The sequence below is a fragment of the Euprymna scolopes genome, chromosome 19 (genome assembly GCF_053919585.1).
Source record: "Euprymna scolopes isolate OS-2025 chromosome 19, ASM5391958v1, whole genome shotgun sequence".
NCBI lineage: Eukaryota > Metazoa > Mollusca > Cephalopoda > Sepiida > Sepiolidae > Euprymna > Euprymna scolopes.
In genome coordinates, this window is record NC_136500.1 from 83,126,810 (window position 1) to 83,147,352 (window position 20,543).

Genomic DNA, 20,543 nt, shown 5'->3' on the forward strand with positions numbered 1-20,543 from the left:
CGCCATAGCACCCAAAAGATCTTCCTTAGAGAAAAATGTATCTCGTATCGTATGTGGAAAAGTTAACTTTCGTGATCAATTGTGAGATGATGGATGCCTCAACGATACAAATGATGAAACAAGTTCATCTGTGGCACGTGCACAATGCTCAGCAAACTGAACCCGTCTCTTGCAAACAGAGGTTGATACTCTCGGAAAGTCTCCATATATCATTTCTAAAGTTGGGTGATTTCGCCATGAGATTGAGTACTCTTCTCAAAAGACGTGTGTAACATCCATCCAAGCGACGCTGTTGTTTTGCTGAAAGAGTCCATGTTTCAGATCCATAGAGAAAGATTGGCTCAATAAGTCCGCGGAAAACTTGGATTTTGAATTTTCGAGCAAGATTGCATTTCCAAATCTTATCGATTTTGTTACAAGCAGTCCATGCGATACCCTTTCTAATGTTAGTCTTTCTCAGAGTTCCTGATGTGTTATCCGAGATACTTGTAGTCTTCAACACATTTGAGGTTGTTATTTGTGAGGGTTTTAATTTCGTGGGTTTCAACCTAGAAGAAGCTCATGTAATCCTGCACTTTACATCACCGACGCTGATTTTGCTGATGACATTGCGCTCTTGTCTGACAACCTTATTAGTGCCCAGGCACTCCTATTTTCTCTTGAATCAGCAGCAAACTGTACAGGGCTTCACGTGAATGCTACCAAGACTGAGTGTATGCCAATTAACATTTGCAAAACCCACAAAATTAAAACCCTCATTTAAAATATTGCACGACTAGCTGGCAGCTTAGCAGTACCCAGTCGTACAATACACTTAAACATGATATTTTAATTTATGCAGATTGCGTATGAATTATTATAGAATCAATCGTCAATTGCCATTTGTATTACAAGGAATAATTTGCCTGATGAACTAATTTGCAAAAAAAATTTTTTAAATAAAATAATGATAATGGTGTTCATCAAATTCCGTCTGTGTTTGTTTGCAATATCACGTCAGCTGATATTTGTTCTTGACAATGAATGCTTTGGAAAAGTCACTTCCGATTAATGTTTAGTTTTAAAATATGCAAACAAAGAAATGATTTGTCGAAATTTTAAATAGTACCTCTTCTTTTATTGTAAATTAAACTCATTAATAAGAAAAAAATTAAAAATAAAATGGTGAGGTACACTTAGGGCTTGAACAGGGGATCATTCGATCTGTAGTCAAATGCTCTACCACTAAGCTATATCTCTAGATTATAATAAATCTGTTTTGTTTTTTTTTAAAGAAATGATTTGCTGAAATGTTATCATCTCCCTTGCTGGTGTAACGTAAAATATTTCCCAGTAAAAATTTATTCTTTTTCATCTATAAGAGAGGAAAGCTATTTTTAAGATCGGATTTATTCCATTTTCGATACTTATCCGGTGAATTTCTGTACAAAACATATCTAAGAACACTGCCAGACATAAATTAGCTTTGTGTAGAATTTGCAAAAGATAGGCTCAGCCATTTGGGAACCTGTGAGGAAGGAACTCACACACAAACAAAAACTGACTTTTATATAATAGCAGAGATTATACTTATTTATTGAACACTGTTAAAATACTTCTACAAATATAAACAAAAATAGACTTTTTAGTTCAATGGAGAATTGCTTCTGCATTGTTCCTTTGTGGATTCTGAGCCAAACCTTCCCCACTAAGCCTTGCTGTTCACAGTGTCAGGGGTAAACATCTGCAATCTTGCAGGTTAACAAATAGTTGTGACCAACGAGAAGGACTTCTTGCACACATGACAATCTTAAGGCACGATCTTTGTGAGCTCTATGAAGAAGTCTAACTCACATAACAAACAGACCAGCAGGAGTTGGTAATTGCCTGTTAGGGCATGAAACCTTGTGTATTTTTTATATGGAAATCGCTCCAGACAATGTGTGAAGCTACTTGATGTAAGGAATTAACAATAATGAAAGATGATTATCACAAAGACAGGAGATGCATATTGACCTTAGTCTTGAAAAGATCAAGTCTATAGGTAGAAGGAAACAGTCAGCAGGAAGAGAGTTCCACAAGCATGCAGTTATTGAAAAGCAGCTACTTGAATAAGAAGCTGTATTAAAATGAGATATTAAAACAGCGAATTGATAGAGACCACTAGACCAACGAGCCAAACGAGCTGGAACAAATGAAGCAGAGAATAAATCAGACACTTCTGAAGAATACATGCCATAATAGTAATATGTAAGTAAATTGTGATTGTAAGAATCATGCATGCATACATATAAAGTCAAAGCTAATAAAAATAGAAAAAGATTACCATTTCAGATAGATTTGAAAAATTATGATTAACTAGCCTGGGTGCCCGGCTGTTTGGATGTGTGTTGAGCAAAAAAAAAAAAAATGGTAGTAGGCAGGCTCGAACCGTACCATGAAGGAGGAAAAGAGCGTGAAAAAAAATATGACGTCTTTGCCGTTACGTCCATCGCCAAACCGGAAGTGACGAAGGTTTAAATTAAGGCTAAACAATCGAAAAGAGGGGATGACTTTCGAAAATACCTGTGAAAAAAGCGATCCCTCCCTGTAGAAAAGTGCCCAGTTGAGGGTGAAGGAATTAATGGTTTTAGCCAATTTTTGGATGTTTGTCGTCTGAAGGTTCAAACTTCAAAATGATATCGATATCGATCTGTTGCTTTTGCCGAAAGATTTAGACATACATACATACATACATTTAAACAAACAGATGAGATTCATATAATAGATTACCTTAGAGAAGAACAAGCGATAATGTAGATGATACTTAAAATAATTAATGACATTCCTAACAATAGTCTACAGTTTTGTTTTTAAACATTTCTCCAGAGGAAGTTATGTCAATGGTAAAAGAAAAAAAATTAGAAAAAGTAAAGATAAATTTTCTGGCCTGGACAGCCCCCCCCCTCCCATCGCGCGTGTGTATGTGCATGCGTGGATAAGACTGAGCAAAAAGCAAAATCTTTTTCAATGAGTTTCAACTTAGTAAAAATTAAGAAAAAAGACACTATGTGCACATGTGGAGGGGAGAGAGGCCAGAAAAGGAAAGCAAGGCAAGGAAAGATGGAGAGAAAATGAAGCGAGAAAAATCAGAAAAAGATAAAGAAAGATAAAACAAAAGAGGGGGAAAAGAAGAGAAAAAGAAATAAAATCCAACCAAATAGCAACGAAAAAAAAATAAGTAGGTAAGGCTCTAGTTACTTGCCAGAAACCAGTATTTTTTCATTACGAAAAGAAAAAGCGAATTTAAGCAACAAGCAGAAAAGCCACGTCCATAGAAGGTTCTAGTGATTTAAACGGAAATCCAATTTTTTTAATTAAAGAGAAAAAAAAAGAAAGAAAAAAACGAAATCAAGTTAAAAAGTGGAAAACTCATCTCTATTTTCTTCAATGTGGAAAGCTATTGTTAAATCTATTAACCAATTGAATTTTTACTTATTTATTTTTTATTTCTTTATTGCTAATAAAACAATATATTTTGGAAACAAGTTGTCGGACCAATAAAGAAAAACAATAACATAGATCAATTTAAAATGGCATTCGATGAATTCAGAGAAAATGGCGGAAAAGGCAAATTAAAAGAGTGTATACTGGGAACCAACAAATAAAATAGTTTATATAATTTGGTCTATATATATTGATATTATAATGGCTGAAATGTCTGCAGAAATATTTTAAAATATTATTTTTTAAAAAGATTAAATTAAAATAATTAAACAAAAAGGGGATGCCCCTCTCCCATATAGACATAATAAACAAATAATAATAGCTTAAAAGGAAATTATTTCAGCTTCAATATTCAATATATATATATATATATATATATATATATATATATATATATATATTCCAATCAATTTCGTCAATTACATACTTAATCCTATTAATATTTTAATTTTGATTCGTGATATTCCAAAGTGAGTAAGAGGAGCTTTCCTCTAGAAGAAACATACTAATACCATCACACATAAAAAAAATTTATGTACCAATTTTCTCTCAGACATGTTTTGATTTTGTTACAGTTTTGACCAATGTATTTAACTCACTGTCGTTCTGCAATTTAAATTGTAAACTATTCTTTTGAAACTACATTGTTTTGATGTTTTAATGTTTAATGACCTCAAACGAAACATTCTCAGCTATTTTGTTTTTTGCTTCTTTTTTTCGAGTTTTTTCTTCATTGTTTTCCCCTGAAGACGATTTGACGAAGGATCAAAAGTGCTCAGAATACTTATGGAACATTAATATTTTAAATTTTGAAACAAAAAAAAAAGTTCAGGAAAATTGAAAAAATAAAAGGTACAATCAAACAGATGAATTCTGTCATGTTAGATAATGTTTGCTTATATATATATATATTTCCCTTTTTTTTTTCATATACATATATATAATTAGTAACAATTACTATTAATCCTTTATGACCTGGTTGAACTAATTCGTTCAGTCGTAAATAAATGAATATAACGGCATAAATAAAGTGGGAATCGATTCAAACACGCCTTGTACATATTAGTTCAGTATCTGGGTAGATGCCAGATACCTCCAGATTGCAACTGTCCATTGCTTACATTCAGTATGCCGCCATCTGTCTCAGAGAGTGGAGGATTTCGTTTGTTGTCATAAACACACCTTTTCAAGCACTATGGATAATCATCAAGGCAAGTTTATGAAATGCAAAAAACCTCAGTGGTAGTTTAACTTTCGAACTTCATAATTTTTCCAGTTTGAAGACTATCATAGTATCATTACCCTTTAAACTAACTAAAATTAATAATAAATATTTTTTTTAATCATCTACATCATAATTCAGGTCATAAAAGGTTAATGAAATACAATATTTTAAAGGAAATATTCCTGGGAAATTAGTAAAAAAAAAAAAAAAAAAAAAAAAAAAAAAAAACAAGCCCCAAACATTTTGCTTTATCTACTCATCTGTTACCTTTGTGTTAAAAAAAAATCATAATTCAATAATCAAAATGGCCAAACAGATTATTTTACTCGCAGTCACCAATCACAATAAAATCATCTGCTTTACACTTTCTTTTAAATATTAATTTGTCAATGCAAATAGATCACAAACGAGTAGGTAAAGCCAGCTAACTTGTTTTTGACTAATTTCCCAACCGGTTTCCTTTAAAATAATTCATGTCAGTAATAGTAAGGATTACTATTATATATAAACTCACACACACAGAGTATCTTATAGGGTAATCAATATGCAATTGTGTCATCATTATTCTATGCTGTCATTTTATATTGAACAGCTGTAACGGATTAACGAAAACTAGCCAGTCTCTTATTAAGAATAGCGGACAATGACCAACATGATTTCTCCGATTGGTATACTCAGACTAAAATGTTAGTTACTTAACCAACGCCAGATTGTTGATTGAGCAACACAAGATAAAAAAAAGAAAAGAAAGAAAGGCTAGACACCAGTTATACAGGGCATGTCAGCATTAAGTGCCATGTTTGAGTGAATGAATGCAGGAATGTAGCTACAAGTCATTGGTGACAGATAATTACCAAGTAAAAAGCGAGTGGAGACGGGGTGCGAGGGGCACCGTTTGGCACTTGAAGCCACCTGTCCAATAAACTAACATTGATATGTCATCATGCAATAATAATGACAACTACAACTTCTTCTTGAGGTACTATAACTACTATTTACTTCCACAAAATAACGTAAGGCCAGGCCAACGTTTTGCCAACTGCACTAGTGAATTATGTCACTAGAGGTAGGGGAATCCGAGTCGGAAATCGAACATTTTCACAGGAGTTTGAGTCAGATTTTTATTTTTTTTTTTAGCTCAATCACGACCTCTGAGATAGATTTAGGTGTTTTTTTTTGTTTGTTTTTTGTTTTTTTTACTCGGCCAACTTTAGAAGTACCATCACACACACACACACACACACACACAACGTTTATTTCATAATGTATATATACGACTTACTGAAATGCTACAGATATTTTAAATTCTAACTTTTACATTTTGAAGGATCAGGTCTATATATTTTCTGCGCAGAGTGTGGCCATTTTACATGTTATTATGTTTGTTGAATACAAACGCACACGATATGATCTACAAAAGATGCCTTTAGTTCTTATGTCTGTTCTAGATGTAAGAACCAAAGTCTATACTAAGCTCCCAAATACAATTAGAAAGAACGCACTGTCTGGAATCGGAGATAGAGAACTATGCCTGAATATATGAATGAACACATGTGCATGTTGTGTTTTTAAGTTTATGTGACTGCTAGAGATAGGACCTGCCAGACCTTTAGAAAGCACATTCTTAGGAGGAGCTAAACTAACTGTTTATTCACTTTGAAGAACATTTTTTGAAAAAAGCTAAGATCTTTTCCTAAATCATGGACATGGATGGAACAAGTTTACTTAATTTCTGGATAGGAGAACGCATTCTCTAGCATTGGCAGAGAATAAACCCAAGGAAGATAATCCAGATGGTTTTGGACTAAAAACTTTGCAAGATGAAACAAACTATGTGAAGCAAAAGTTGAAGAGGACATCACATGTATTTCAAAATTATAAAAAGAAATATATAGGGACAAAGTTACCTTCCTCAGTAATGATTGGAAAAAAAAAAAAAAAAAAAAAAAAACAGTTGTGAAACAAAAAGTAAAAAAAATTAAATTAAAAAAAAATTATTTAAAAAATGAATCAATGAAATTAATAAAAAAAAGAAAAGAAAAATAGATTTTAAATGAAAATAATAACAACAATAATAAATATAAACTGTTTATGAAATTTAAATGACACCATTTTGTAGGATATCTGATAGATCACAAAATCATGTTTGTTTTTTGAAATGAAATTCCTTCATTGAATTATGTTTTCAGAAATGTACATATTTTCTTACATTAAATTAATGTAAAATACAAAAGCCGGGGCAGTGATGAGTGAAAGAAAATATAAAAAAGATCACCAAGTAACGCTGGGTAAGTAAAGCTAATGTATATTCTAAATGAGTACACACCTTCCACCAAAAATTAAGATAAAAAAATACACCAACAAATATCTAAATTAATGAAGTTAAAAAAAACACACAAAAGAAACAGAAAACAAGAAAAAGTATCAACTTTAACAATTAAAAAAAAAAAAAAAAAAAAAGAACAAACAGAAAAAGAACAAAAAACAGAACAAAAAGAACAATAAGAAAAAAAAAGAACAAAAAGAAAATGTCTCATTATGAAAATAAAGTAGCATTTTTCTTGTCCAATTCATTTCAAATGGTGTGGATAAAAATATCTATTCGTTTTCTCCCTTTATCTAAACATCTTAAATGGTTTTGTCCGGCATGTTTTTTTTTTCTTTACATTATGTGATAAATACATTTATTTATCTCTACATCTCCCATTTGAAAATTCAAATATTTTAAATTTGCATTAAATCTAATTTATAATGATTAAACACTAATTAAGCAAGATTTATTGAATTTTTATTTCTTTTTAAGATCCCTTAAGCTTAAATCTTGAATTTTCTAGAACCATGTAATGAATTTTGATCAAAATTAGAATAAGGATTCTAGACATAATGTTTGTTATCATTAGGATTGTATTTTAATCTTCATAAGGGTGCAAAAAGTGTTCTGTTTGAGGAATTAATTTTATCCATATAAAAACGGATATTCTTCTTGTATTCATATAAAATAATGTTTCAGTTAGTGAAGTTAAAACAAAAAGGAAAATGTCTCTAACTGGAAAGCTTTAAAAAATGAGAAAAAAAAACTTATCAATTAGTATTACTTGGATTTTGGATTGTTCGGACTACTATTCTCATTTTGAATACTATTTTCATGTTTCGGTCGATGTAACTTCCAACCTTCTTTAGGTGTATCCTGTCAAACTCTGGAATCTGCAAAGACCTGTGGCATAGTGGATAAAGTACTTGGTAAAATTCAGTTGTACAGTAACACTTTTCTGAGGTTGAAGATTCAATCGTCAGTGCCAGTGATACTCAAAATGCAATTGTGAATTACTAAGGACTTCTACTCAGTCATGGCTGACGGACGAGAGTATGTTATCCCTGTGGATTAAATAAAGAGTTCCGTTCAAAATTCTGTACAAATTCCTGGGTTTGTGTTGTGGGGGAATCACCCTCAAATGCACTGTTCTATCCATTATATAAACCATAGACCTTTTGATCCTAGGTGTGGATTAAACACCAGAGCGACTCTTGCCTGCTCGGTGACGTTTACTACTCTTTTCAGTTATAGCCTTTTTACATAGTTGTTCTAGTAATACATTGTTTAAACTCTATTCTGTTGTTCTGTTTTCTTTGTGGCTTATTGCAAGCCATAACACTGGCGACATTGGATTCGGAGAACGTACTCTTTAGTGTTCTAAAAAACTAAATACTGACGACATTGGATTTTAGGAGCATACTAAAATCAAAACCAGTAACAACATTGAAAAAAAAACATACTCGCGTTGAAATAGTATTCTAAAAATACTAACGACGTCGGACTCAAATGTTATCAAGCCTAAGGAAGTGTCTAACATAACACTTGCAACTGAAAGGTTCACGGTAACTAAAAAAAAAAAACGCAGATCATTACGAAAAAAAAAAGAGCTGAAAAGAAAAAAGTTCGTCACGACTTTCAAAGATAGCGCTGTACTTTTGCAAAAAGAAAAAGGCTCATTGCGACTTAGAAAGGTAAATTTTTATATTTTTGGAAAAAGAATTCGTCACTTGTGGTTTTCGCTGCTAAAGTCGGGCATTATTTTTTTTTTCTGGAGAAAAGTATACACTTGATTATTTTCTAGACAATGAATTTTTTATATATTTATGTTTTTTTATGTTCGTTTTATTGTCTGGAGGAAGAAATACGAAAGAATAAAACGGTTTTGTAAAATTCAGCGAACGTTTTGAAATTGCTAATGCTGACAAAGCAAAATGGACGAATTGAAAGTAGCGTTGGAACATTTGACCAAGTTGCATATCGATGCCGCAAAGCGTCAGTCACAATCTGAAAAACACTGGACTGAACGTCAAATACGATTCGAGGAACAGCAAAAGGAATTGCAAAAACAGTTAGCCGTACATCAATTACGAACAGAGGAGTTACTTACAGAAATTGTTAAGTATAATGCAAATGGGGAAAGCAATTCAGCATTTTCTCAATACAATATGGACCGCGATAGACAATTTTAAATACGAGGAAGAGGAAAAATCATTTGCAGCATATTTTCGGCATTATGAAGATTTTTTTTAATATTGACTGCAGCAACTGGTCTGATCAAAAGAAAACCAGACGTCTACTACAAAAATTGGAAAAGGCTGAGCATGATAAATTTGTGGATTACATCTTACCTCGAAAAACAGCAGATTTATCATTAAATGAAACGGTAAATTTGTTAACAGAACTTCTCTCGCCAAAAACGTCTCTTTTTCCATAAGCGTGGGAGATGTTTGAATATGGTAAAAGACGATAATGACGATTTTGCCACCTACGCAGCTGTAGTGAACAAACACTGTGATGACTTTAAGTTGTCTGAACTAACAGCAGACAATTTTAAATGTCTTGTGTTTGCGCAAGGGTTAATATTGGGAAAAGATGCGGAAATCAGGCGCAGAGTCCTTACAAAATTAGAAAATGAACTAAACTTAACACTTCAAAAATTGACTGAGGATTGTCAAAAAGTAGAAATTATAAAAAAAGATGCAAGAAATATCGAAGGAGGCATCGCGAATATAAAAAAAGTAACAAAAAAAAAAAACCATCAAAATGGCACACAAACACTAACTACCGAAACTCAGAAAAACTAAAAGCACCGAGCGCTTGTTTCAGATGTGGTGAAATACATTGGGTAAGGGATTGCCCATTTTTAACAAAAAGATGCCATTTATGCAATAAGATCAGTCATAAAAGTTCGCACAGTAGGAAAACTCAGAATAGAAGTCGTGTACATCAAACCAGAACTAAGGACGTTGTAGATGAAAATCTATGCAAATATGTAACGGTTAACATTTTCAGCAAGGCTATTAAATTCCAATTAGACAGTGGATCGGATCTTTCAATAATAAATCTCAAAATGTGGAAAATATTACGAAAGTCAACTATGTTAAAAACTAACAGAACGGCGATGGCCATTAATGGTACAAAAGGTGAATTAATTACAAATGTCACTTTACGGAGGAAAACAAAAAAACTAAGTTTGTATGTGCTAAAAGATAGTGAGAACCTGCTCGGTTCTGACAGCATGGAGGAGTTTCGTCTCTGGAATCTTCCTATATCCACATTCTGCAAGAAAATAGATACCCGCCCAGCAGAAACGGAGAAACTTATAACTTGTTTTAAAAAAGAATTCACAAACGTATTTACTCCTGGCCTGGGGAGATGTACAAAAATGGCTGCAGATTTTAAGTTGAAACCTGGCACACACCCGGTGTTTAAAAAGGAACGTAATGTCCCGTTCGCTTCCCTTGACAAAATAAATCAGGAACTAGACAGATTAGAAAGCATCGGTATACTGGCTAAAATTGAATATAGTGAGTGGGCTGCTCTGGCAGTTTACGTAAAGAAAAGGTCCAGGGAAATTTGCGTTTGTTCCGACTTCGCGACCGGACTCAGCAGGTCCTTAGAAGATTTTTACTATCCATTACCTAGTCCAGAAGAAATGTTCACGAAATTAAATGGCGGCAAATTTTTTTCTAAGATCGACCTAAGCGACGCTTACCTACAGATTCCGGTAAACGACAAAAGTGCTAACCTCCTCTGTATTTACACTCATCAGGGTTTGTACAGCTATGAAAGACTCGCATTTGGTGTCAAGGTAGCACCCGCAATATTCCAGCAAGTAATGGATACTATGCTGTCCGGCTCGGACACCGCAATCGCATATCTTGATGATATTATCATAGACAAGTATTCAGTCGAATACAAGATTATGGATTTAAGATCAAAGCAGATAAATGTGAGTTCTCTTTTTACAAACAATTAAATACCTGGGTCAAATAATCGATAAAGATGGCAGACACCCAGGCCCAGATAGAGCAACTGCTATTAAAGAAATGCCAGCACCAGTAAATATAACTCAAGAGTTTTTTAGGTTTGGCAAATTATTACCGGGGGTTCATCCTAAATATGCACAAATTGCGTGCACCACTTAATGAATTGCTGAAAAAGGATAAGGCTTGGAAGTGGACAGAAGATTTCCAGACATCATTCCAAGAAATAAAAAGAATCCCAACTTCAAAACTATTCCTAGCGCATTTCAACCCGCAATTGGACATAATAATAGCTAGCGACGCTAGTCAATATGGCATCAGGGCGTGCATGCTACATCGAATGCCGGATGGTTCGAAACAGCCTATTGCTTTCACATCACGGACTCTCTTGCCAGTGGAAAAGAATTATTCTCAGATCGAGAAAGAGGCCCTAGGAATTATATTTGCAGTTTCAAATTCCACCGGTTCTTGTACGGAAAACATTTTTTCTACAAACCGACCATAAGCCGTTGATATCCATTTTTGGATAAAAAAAAAGGACTTCCAACATTCACTGCGAACTGACTATTAAGATGGGGAACTATTCTGCTGAACTATAATTTTACAATTCAATTTATACCCTCAAAACAACTAGCCCATGTAGACGGTCTATCGAGACTGATTCCTGCCAAAATGGAACCTCTTGAAGATTCAGTAATCGCGGCACTACGTATTAATAGTGATGTAAAAACCATGATAAACAATATTATCCGTGAACTGCCAGTCACACTTCAGGAAATTAAGTCAGAATCCCTAAATGACAATTTCATTCAAACAACGAAGCAGAAATTAGCACTGGGTGACACCAGTTTAGACCTTTTTTCTGGTTGCGACGAAATACTGTTATACGGTGAAAGGGTTGTCATCCCCCAAACCCTTCAAAAAAAAGAATTCTCAGAGATTTTCACATGAGGCATCCAGGAATAAACAGAATGAAAAGCCTAATGAGAAGTTTTGTTTATTGGCCAGCTATGGACCAAGATATTACCGACATGGTGAACAGAAGCAAAGGCTGTGCTTTGGCTGCAAAAGCACTACCGATAACATAAACCTTGACCTAAGACTGAACAACCATGGTCGAGGATCCACATCGATTATGCGGGACCTGTGGAGGATTTTTACTACCTGAGTAGTTGACTCTTATTCTAAATGGCCAGAGGTACTAAGATGCAAAAAACCGACCACGGCAACAACGACAAATTTTTTTATTGGAATTGTTTGCTCGGTTTGGGGTTGTAGACCGAATTCCAACATAAGAGACACCTGAACCAAATCAGGAAACGCTTCTACAAGGATCAAGAAGAACCACCTCAGGACGGCAGTGAGGCGATTGAAACTGTATGACTGTTTCGACATAGACCCTCCAAAATGGATGTCAGAACCGTGATACTCCTCCAGCAGAAAGAGGAAGCGCACAGACCCCTTGGTAGTCTGCCCCAAAAGGAAGAAATACTGATTTTCACAACCGAGGAAATCAGCTTTGGAGGGGGGGGGGATTACATTCCAAATGGACTGTTCTATCCATTATATAAACCATAGACCTTTTGTTCGCAGGTGTGGATTATACACCAGAGCGACCCTCGCCTGCTCGGTGACGTTTACTACTCTTTTCAGTTGTAACCTTTTTACATTGTTGTTCCAGTAATACATTATTTAAACTCTATTCCATTGTTCTGTTTTCTTTGTGGCTTATTGCAAGCCATAACAGTTTGAGAGAAACATTTCTGAGTTCAACAAAAAGATTTCCACGTTTGATAAGATACACCTGAAAAAGGTCTGAGGTTACATCAGCCGAAATGTGAAAATAACACCCCAGATGAGAACAGTAGTTCAAATAATACAAATAATCAATCCCTATTTCAAACATTCAGAAACGTAGTATCAATCGGTGTAGAAAAGAAAAATTTTAAAAAAGAAACAAAACATCTCATTATGAAAATAGAGTGAAGGGTTTCTTTCCAAGTTTATTTTAGACTTTTAGGGAAAGAATCTTTATCCTTTACCTTGAACATTTGCAATGGCTTCATCCGGCACATATTTCTTTTACTTATGTGATGGGAGGGAAGTACATTTATTTATTTATATAGATACAGATCTGTGTGTGTGTGGGGGGGGGGGCGTTCCAAAAGTAATGCTTCCTACATTTTTATTCCGCCCAAATTGATCAGAAGAGATTAACAATTGTATTGTTATGATAACTGAACTTATACATTCATGACCTGAAAGTCATCTCTCTGTTGCAGATATTGACGGTGTGAGAAGTCAAGTAACCCCTGCCATGGACATCCATCAGAAGTAGAGATGCATCATAGAATTCCTGTCACAAGTACATTGAAAATGGTGGTAAATACGTAGAAAAATAAATTCTGAAGCACAAAAGGTTGTATGTTTTAATGGTACCACTCTCGTATACATAGCTCTTCAACTGTTTGAGTTAAAAAAAATAGAGAGCCTTACTTTTGGGACTACCCTGTATATATATTAAACACAGACAAAACGCACATCAGTCTTCATGATAGAACAGAGGATTATTTTAGTAAAGCTGAAGTATAAACAAGTTCCTCCTCCCTCACGTTAATTCCTGTTCACAATGTATTTATTTTGATTACAGGAAAAATGGAAGCGGACATGTTTGCTCAGTGTACAGAATCATTTCTATCCATTTCTCACAAACAATAAACTATCAGGTTAATGGAACTGGACAAAAGTTGATTGTGCATGAAGCAGATATTGATCGAACATTGGTTCTCATTATCAACATGATCAACCAAAAAGATAATACCTGAAGCACTTTAATTAATGAAAACAATATATTTGAATCAACGAATAATAAAATAAAATAAAAATTGCACTGCTAAGCCTTCTAATTTCCAGTTGTTTTAACATGCCTGAATATCTTTTGATTTAGATGAAATCTATAAAAAGAAAACCTAGCATTGTATAGGCTTATTTTTAAACTTATCAATGCTTCTAAGTGAATGAGATAGTTCTTTATATCCTATCATGCTGCATGCACGAACATAGAATTTGAATAAATGCCGACCATCAGACTTAACATCAACAAATAAGAAATTATATATATATATATATATATATATATATATATATATATATATATATATATATATATATACATATATAACATGGCACAAGTTGAATCATCCTGAAAAAGGAAATTTATTCTGAAAAATTTAAGATTTAAAAAAAAAATCTTGCATTGAAAAATTTGTAATATTCAATTAGTTTAATATTTTAATGCTTTTGTATTGTTTAGACTACTGCTTTCATCTTAGATGTTATTTTTCACAATATTTTGGTTAATATAACCTCCGACCTTCTCCAAATGTGTATTGTTAAACTCAGGACTGTGCAGAATTTCTAACTGAAGCTTTTTAGTCCATGGGGACAGATTATTTTCATTCTGTCAGCAATGACTAAATAGAAGTATGAAGAACATTAGTCCTAAAAAAAAAAAAAAAAGTCTGATACGCTTGAACAACAAGAAAAAAAAAACTGAATATCATCTATCTTTATAAAACCAAATGAATGAATGTGTTTCTGAAAGTCCCCCCCACCTCATATACTTTAACTGCATTGCCCGTGTGTTTGGAGGTGTGTGCGGAGAAAAAAAAAAAAAAAAAAAAGTGGTAGTAGGCAGGCTTGAACCCGTGGCGTGAAGGCGGAAAATAAAGTGAAAGAAAATCTGATGTCTTAGCTAATGTCTCCATGTCACAACCGGAAGTCAAAAACGCTGAAATTAACTAAAGTTAATCCGACGATAACTTGCTAAAATGGTGAACAAAAAAATCGACTTCTTGTACAAAATGGCCGAGTTTAGGGTGAAGGAATTAATGTTTTTGGCCAATTTTTCGATATTTGTCATCTGAGTGTGACAGCACGTGGCCTTTTCCTTCGACAAATCGCCAACCCCATAATTGTGTGCTGTGGTTTACTATTTCCATCTCTTCATCATTCTCCTTGGCCGTGTCATCATCTTTTGGTTCATACTGGCGGTTGCTGCCGGAATGCATATGGGTCACAAGGTGGAAGTAAAATAAGCCATGGAACAAGAAAGGAAAAACAATTCCAATGTTTCACATATATTTGACGGTTGGACTTTATGAGTGTGTGTGTCTTCTCCCCGTTCTATCGATGTTACGTTCGTCTGTCAGTCGCAATTCGGCTCTATCTCTGTTTCGCAGTCAGCTCTAAAAACTGTCCATACGTGTCGCTATCAGCTCCCATCCATCGCAACCGGCAGCTCGATGTCAACTAAGTGTCTTCTCTGCGTTGGTATCTGAAGTTGCCCCCACCACCAGCCACCTAGAAGCTGCCCTTCCCTTGTAGTCTGCAGGCTTGTATTGTCATTGCCAAATCTGCAGGCTTGTATTGTCATTGCCAAATCTGTAGGCTTGTATTGTCATTGTCAAATCTAAAAGGCTTGATCTAAAAATACCTACAGATTCATTGTTTGCTACTTCCTATTTCATTGTATATTTGTATGACACTTCCTATCTATCTCAGCACTTACTGACACATGGGTCACTTTCATAGTATCACACGAGACGTCAAGCTTCAAAATGATACCAATCTTGTCAGGATCCATCGCTTCTGTCGAAAGTTTTTACAAGACATACATACATACATTTAAACAGACAGGTGAGATTTATATTATAGACTAGCCTGGGTGCCCGGCATTGCCCAGATGTTTGGAAATGTATGTTGAGCAAAAAAAAAAAAAAAGTGGTAGTGGGCAGGAAGGATTGAACCTGATAAACTCTTCTCTTGGTTGACAGAGGTAAAGATCTGCTAGTTTCCTATATACTTTGATGAAATAATAAAATACAAATTTTAATCAGTAAAAAAACGTACTTGAGTGAACTGATTGTTAGCCAATGCTCTTAACCGTTATGCACTGGTGCTAACAAATCAGACTGTATGAAGGTACTGATTTCCTGACCAAAAATGCACTAAACATTGATGCTATTGTTTTTTAATTTCTTTTTGTAAAAAAAATAAAAACTCAATCATGTTCTACAAAATCAAAAACAACAATTTTCCTCTACAAAACAATGAATCAAACCAAACACCAATATTTAAAAATATAAAGAATTTGAAGCATAAAAACTTTTTCAAAATTACTTGATTTGGCATTAAAATAACCCAAAAGTGGTTGATATGCCATAAAGCAAAAACAACCAACCAACGCTCCTGCTCCTAGTTGTTATGCTACAGATCTATTCATTAACAATAAATTCTCTTCTGGAGATTAATGATTTAATCTTCAATACAGATGAGAATACCTGAGAATAAAATTAGCATGCATACCTGGTCATGGTTAACAGAATGAGAAAAATTTACTCCTGTGGATTAAATAAAATAAAATGTACTGTTTGTTCATTCCAACAAAATTACCAAGATCATAAAGATGCACTTGAAGACGGTCATTGATTACATCAGTCAAAACATTTGTGAATACAACGACTAATATAAGAATAGCAATCTATAACATAAAAGGCAAAATGTGTATGTATGCGTTTGTAGGTCTGCCAAAAACTTTCGACACACGCGATAAACACTGACAAAATCGGTATCGTTAGAAAGATCATACCCTCGAACAACAAATATCCAAAAAATGGCCAAAAAAATTAATTCTGTGCTGGTCAACTGACCCATTCTTTGCAAGGAGGGTTCAGTTTTTGCGTCAACATTTTTGCAAAAGTCATTCACGCCTTGCAATAACTAAGCTTATTTTGAACGCCTGCAACCTCGCCAGTCGCAGTGGGGCCGGCAACTAAAGAATTTCCTTTTTTTGACCTCCTTTTCCTCTAAGCATTATAGAATTCAGCCTGGCTATTGTGACTGATCTTTTTTTTTTTTTTTTTTTTGCACTCGCATGGGTACTTGCTATTTTCAATTTTTTTAGAGGGTTGGTTAAATTTTTTTTTTAAACATTTTTTTTTAGGGCTTCATTGCTCAATACCCTTGCCATAAAACCTCTTCACACCCTGGCAATGCCAGATACCCCCTAGTCTAAATATAAATTACATAGATTGAGTTTGAAATAAGATAGATGGATTATCAATCAAGAGGCCAACATACAAGTAGGTACATGCATACAAAGTTATGCAGTACAGACATTACCTAACTCCAAGCAGCCACTCTATCCCTGATCAAGAATGAACACAACAGAATATATCAAATGCTTGACAACACATAACAGGCAGTTCTTCGGTGACAATCTGGAACTCCAGCAGTCTTTTGCAACTGTGGCAGTGTACTGGTTATCTCAGGTTTCCTTTTACCACATGTATTGCCAGGCACACACTTAGTCAAAAAGTCAAAAGATTTTTTGAGCTATCTGCCCCTGTGGAACAAAAATTACCATCATCGGACAGCAAGAAGCAGACCTGTAAATTCGATCTAACTCTGAAGATTCAACAAAAATTGTAGAATTCCCCCCAAAACGACTTGATTACAATTTTTTATTTTAAGTCTTCCAATAATACAACTGTCTGCTTATTCTTTGGGTATCAAAGTGTAACACGATTTTCATGCACTCGGACAGTAGCAGATTATCTTGCTGGTAACCATTAGGCTTAGCTATAGTCAGGGATGTTGATACTTGGTCAAAGAATCCAGATCCTTTAGCAGAATGATAAAATAATATGTATTTTTCAAAGATGGCCGAAAAGTAGATCTCGCGATGATAATTGTGATGACAACTCCCCAGCGAAATATCAACAAGTTTTCACCAAATAGACATCTATTATATTGAAAAGGGATTTTAAGCTTTGTTTTCTATTCGTTGATTTAGTTTTGATAACATGCCATTGTCATGTTTGTTTAGCTGGATGGCAAACTTCCAGCAGTTTGATAATAAATTTCTTTAAAAGAGAGGGAAAGAGAGAAAGGGGTTTGAGAGAGAGAGAAAGGAAAGAGATCAGAGGGAGAAATGCAAACGACAGACCATCTATAATATAACTCTCACCTGTTTGTTTAAATGTATGTATGTAGGTATGTATGCATGTCTGCCTAAAACTTTCGACAGAGGTGATGGATTTTTATGGGATCAGTATGGTTTTAAAGTTCGACCCTTCGGACAACAACTATTGAAAAATTGGCTGAAAACATTAATTCCTTCACTCTCAACTGGGCACTTTTCTACAAGGAAATGTTGCTTTTTTTCGCCGATATTTTCAAAAGTCAACCCCTATTTTTGATTGACTAGCCTTAATTTAAACTTTCGTCACTTCCGGTTTGGCGATGGGCGCAACAGCAAAGACAGACATCACATTTTTTTCACATTGTTTTCCTCCTTCACGGTACAGGTTCGAGCCTGCTTGCTTGCCTACTACCATTTAAAAAAAAATTTTTTTTTTTGCTTAACACACACCTCCAAACACCCGGGCAACGTCGGGCACCCAGGCTAGTAAATTTATAAAACTGATTGTTTAAGCAAATAATACAGTCTTTTTTCACCTCAACCATCCAGGGGTGGAATCTGCCCTGCTTTGGATCCCCACCCCCTCTGACCAAAGATATAGATCTATGCTCTGAGAATTCGGATAACCTGAAACTTTGAAATCCACAAGAGCACAAGAAAGCTAATTGAACCTTATTTTAGCCGACGCACCTGCATCTAGAACCCGAACGGTCACACTTTCCTAGCACGATCGTATCTGAAAATATCTCATGAATAATTATTTTCATTTATATTTAGTTATGATTGATTATTGATTGTTTTGATTGTGGAGAATAACCCAGTTGATTTCAGATCTACCCTGAATCAAACTCCAAGCTACAGTTGAGAGAAGCAATGTACCACTAATACCAGAACATCTACAAAAAAAGAACTCAATCACAGAATCTGATGAGGAATGCCCAGCCAAGTTAAAGGTATTGCCAAACAGATTTAGAGTTGTGCGTGTTTTGTGCGCTCTGAGCATCAGAGCCGTAGTTCCAGTAATAAGTGTCTGGTTACATTTTGACAGATCCATCACTAGACGAAGAGAAGAGCGTCGCCATGGGGACTTAGGGTTATCCCCCTGCATTTAGGAACCGGAGATGGCCTGGTTACACTAATTGGTCTCGTGAAGCCTGATTGTGTGGACACCTCCTGACCTGGTTACAAAAACGTCAGATTCCAACTCCAAGTATTATTACAAGTCTGACTCCAACCTCTGCAAATCCTCCAACTCTCTCCGACTCTGCAATCCTGCCAAAAAGTGTGTGTAGTAATGTGTGAGCATATAAATGAATCTACCAGATACTCACCATTCCAACGGCTTCTTTGTCGAAAGGATTCCATGGCACAGATTTTGGGTAATGTGCCAAAACTTTGGATTTGTAGGGTCTTTTTAGAGGAGCACAATGCAAGTTATCACCTGCAATGAAAGGAAACAACATTCGTTAGCATTATGAGCAGACATTTGATAATTTCAAGAAAATATGAAAAATAGAAAGAGATCAATTTCTCCTTATGTTTTTCTCTCACAATGTAGACAAGCTAATCATTTATACATGGAAACATACAAAGCCGATCGTTTTATATATGAAAATATAAAATTATAAATTAACTAGCATGGAAACCCAGTGTTGCCTGGAATTAAATGAGGATCAAGGAATGTTCCACACTTCTAATACTTTTATTGTCATTGAAATTGGGGAAATCGACCATTTTTCAATCAAAGCAATTGATTTCCTGCTCGTTAGGGATCCACCACGGTGCACCAGGAAGTAGCTTCACATACCTTCTTGCAGTTACTTGGTTCACAGTACATTGTAGTCTACATTGCACTGTAGAGAACTTGTTATTTTATAAAATTATTTTTGTATAATGGCTTGAATTAAAATTTAAAAAATCAAGTATCATGATTCAATCGTGTTCTAAACAAAAACATTCATTTTGAACACACGCCGGTCTTATCAAAGAACCTACTGTTAATTTTATATGCCGGGCATTTCTGCTTGTTCGGTGATAAAACTTCTTAAATGCACTTGTGATCTTGGGCTGTATAAAAAAAAATCAGTCTGTTTCTTAATCAGATTCTTTCAATTATTGATTTTTGATACTTAAGGAAGGCATTTTGACACAAAACCTATCTAAGAACACTCCTAGACGCATAAAGTACATCTGTGTGAAATTTTTTAAAAATCAGCCCATCTGATTCAGAGTCCGTAGGAAACAAACTTACACATACACGCACACAGACAAACTGCCTTTTATATACAAGTAGACATAATACAGAGTAATTGTTACTTAGAATTTTCTGGTTTTTATTTTCATTATTTTATTTTACTAATGAACCACCATTTATCAAGGTAAAAAAACTATTCAAGAATAAGAGTTAATAAAATAGTCAGATTGTCAATTGAAAGCTGAAGAACCTTAGGATTAATTGAATGCACACAGTTTGAACACTTATGGAGGCAGATTTTGACAAAAATCTGTTGACATTGGATTTAAAGACGATCCATATTGCAAACTGGTTCCCATTTGATTATTAAAGTA

The 20,543-nt window shown here is 34.6% G+C and overlaps 1 protein-coding gene across 19 annotated transcripts in view; it reads right to left on the reverse strand.

Annotated features, from left to right (window-relative positions):
- LOC145239793 (DENN domain-containing protein 5B-like) overlaps positions 1 to 20,543 on the reverse strand; it is a 410,159-nt gene that overhangs the window by 249,708 nt on the left and 139,908 nt on the right. For all 19 annotated transcript variants that reach the window (XM_080103314.1, XM_080103312.1, XM_080103310.1 and 16 more), the window contains exon 2: positions 19,307 to 19,416. In XM_080103314.1, coding sequence (XP_079959440.1) covers positions 19,307 to 19,416 — 110 coding nt within the window. The remainder of the gene's footprint in view (positions 1 to 19,306; positions 19,417 to 20,543) is intronic.